The sequence below is a fragment of the Rutidosis leptorrhynchoides genome, chromosome 7 (assembly GCF_046630445.1).
Source record: "Rutidosis leptorrhynchoides isolate AG116_Rl617_1_P2 chromosome 7, CSIRO_AGI_Rlap_v1, whole genome shotgun sequence".
NCBI classification, from domain to species: Eukaryota; Viridiplantae; Streptophyta; class Magnoliopsida; order Asterales; family Asteraceae; genus Rutidosis; species Rutidosis leptorrhynchoides.
The window spans coordinates 13310366-13312217 of NC_092339.1; the positions used below are offsets into that span (position 1 = coordinate 13310366).

General features: G+C 36.1%; 1 protein-coding gene across 1 annotated transcript; it reads left to right on the top strand.

Annotated features, from left to right (window-relative positions):
- The first annotated feature begins 308 nt into the window (after positions 1-308).
- LOC139858602 (uncharacterized) lies at positions 309-1620 on the top strand. Its single transcript, XM_071847435.1, has 2 exons — positions 309-477; positions 752-1620. Exons 1-2 carry the CDS (start codon positions 454-456, stop codon positions 1199-1201), a joined length of 474 nt encoding a protein of 157 aa, XP_071703536.1. The 5' UTR covers positions 309-453; the 3' UTR covers positions 1202-1620.
- The last annotated feature ends 232 nt before the right edge of the window (positions 1621-1852 follow it).

The following is a 1852-nucleotide window of genomic DNA, read 5'->3' on the forward strand; positions in this document are numbered from 1 at the left end:
ATGTCTCATCCACAATATTTATGATTTGAATAATTCTAAAAATAATGACATGTCATCAGCACCTTAATTTTAGCAAATTGTGTCAAGTGAAAAATCCACATGTCTCATCCACAATATTTATGATTTGAATAATTAATAGAATTATTGGATGAGACATGTGGATTTTTCACTTGGCACAATTTGCTAAAATTAAGGTGCTGATGACATATCGTTATTTTTAAACTCTCTTCTATATAAAGATATATATAGATAGATAGGAAAAAAAAAAAGAAAAAAAAAGTACACTGGAAGAGTCGATGTGTTTTGTGTTGCAAAAGGCAATAAATAGGGCAGTTTCCCTTAAATTGAAAAGCGCACAGATCAATCGATTTCAATTTTGTCGATTAACCTACGACGGACGGGCTGAAACATAACCATATCACAAAAGAAACTCACGAATTTTCGTAATCAAACATGTCTGCGAGTGCGAGTTTGAAGGTACATAATTTTTGAATATATATATGTTTAATAATTCTTAATTCATATAGTTTGTTCCACGGTACACATGAGTTTAGTTCGGTTATCGCAAGTCTTAAGGTGCAGGGGTGTTTGTTTTTGTTACTAAAACCGGGTATATGCTGAATAATTGTTCTTCATCTATCTTGTTAATCTAATTTTTTCATATTTACATTGGTTATCAAAACTGTTTAATCGTTGGCTGGCTATATGTATGTATAGCACTAATCTTGGTTTTTGTTGATGTGTTTTGCAGGAATCCGAGAAGCACAACACATCTAAGAGCAGTGCTGATGATGCTGAGGAGGAGGAGGAGGAGGAGGAGGAGGAGGAGGTGATTATTAAGAAACACTGGGATTTGGACATGTTTACTTTGAAAGAGGTTGGGATATACAAGAGTTTAGAGGAGAGGTTGAGACAACATTATTATAGGTCACCAAATGGTTCCGTCTATCGTTGTTATGACGATTGGGAATTTCTCATGTATTCGGATCGGAAAGTTTTCGAGAAACTTTGCCAAGAGTTCCATTCCTCGTATGATATAAAAATAACCCCGAAAGACGTTGATGATGATGAGTTCATGACATTTAAATTGGGTGGGGAGCCCCGTAGTATGTCTTTGTATGAATTTAGTAGGGTCTTAGGAATTTACTCTGAGAAAGAGGTGGATGATGATTGGGACGTGTTTAGAGATTACATCTGGTAGGGTGCTCGCGTCTCTGATATTAAGGCTTTTGACCCAAAAACAGTCTTGAAAAAGTTTAGCTCTACGACCTCTTGGGTTGAGGGTAAGGTGTCGCGTATGGATATAGATGATGTTGTAAACCGTTTGATCCACCTGTTTTTGAGTCTTAATATTTTCCATAGGAGTGAGGACACGGACAAGGTTACCTTGTCTGACATGTGGTACCTGGAACAAATATCAACACGCGAAAAACATGTTAGCATTCCTTATTTTGTGGCCTACTATTTGAAACATTTTGCGGTTGTGAAGAGTGGGGGTCAAAGAACAACATTGTGTGGTGGGCATTTTGTGACCTCAATAGCCCAACACTATGGGGTCATAGCTGAATTAACTGGGGAGCCCGACCAACCCCCCGGTCTGAGGGGGAATCCCATAATTACTATTGAAATGTCCCGTTCTTATTGATTAAAAACGTTCCATATTAATTGATTTCGTTGCGAGGTTTTGACCTCTATATGAGATGTTTTTCAAAGACTGTATTCATTTTTAAAACAAACCATAACCTTTATTTCATAAATAAAGGTTTAAAAAGCTTTACGTAGATTATCAAATAATGATAATCTAAAATATCCTGTTTACACATGACCATTACATAATGGTTTACAATACAAA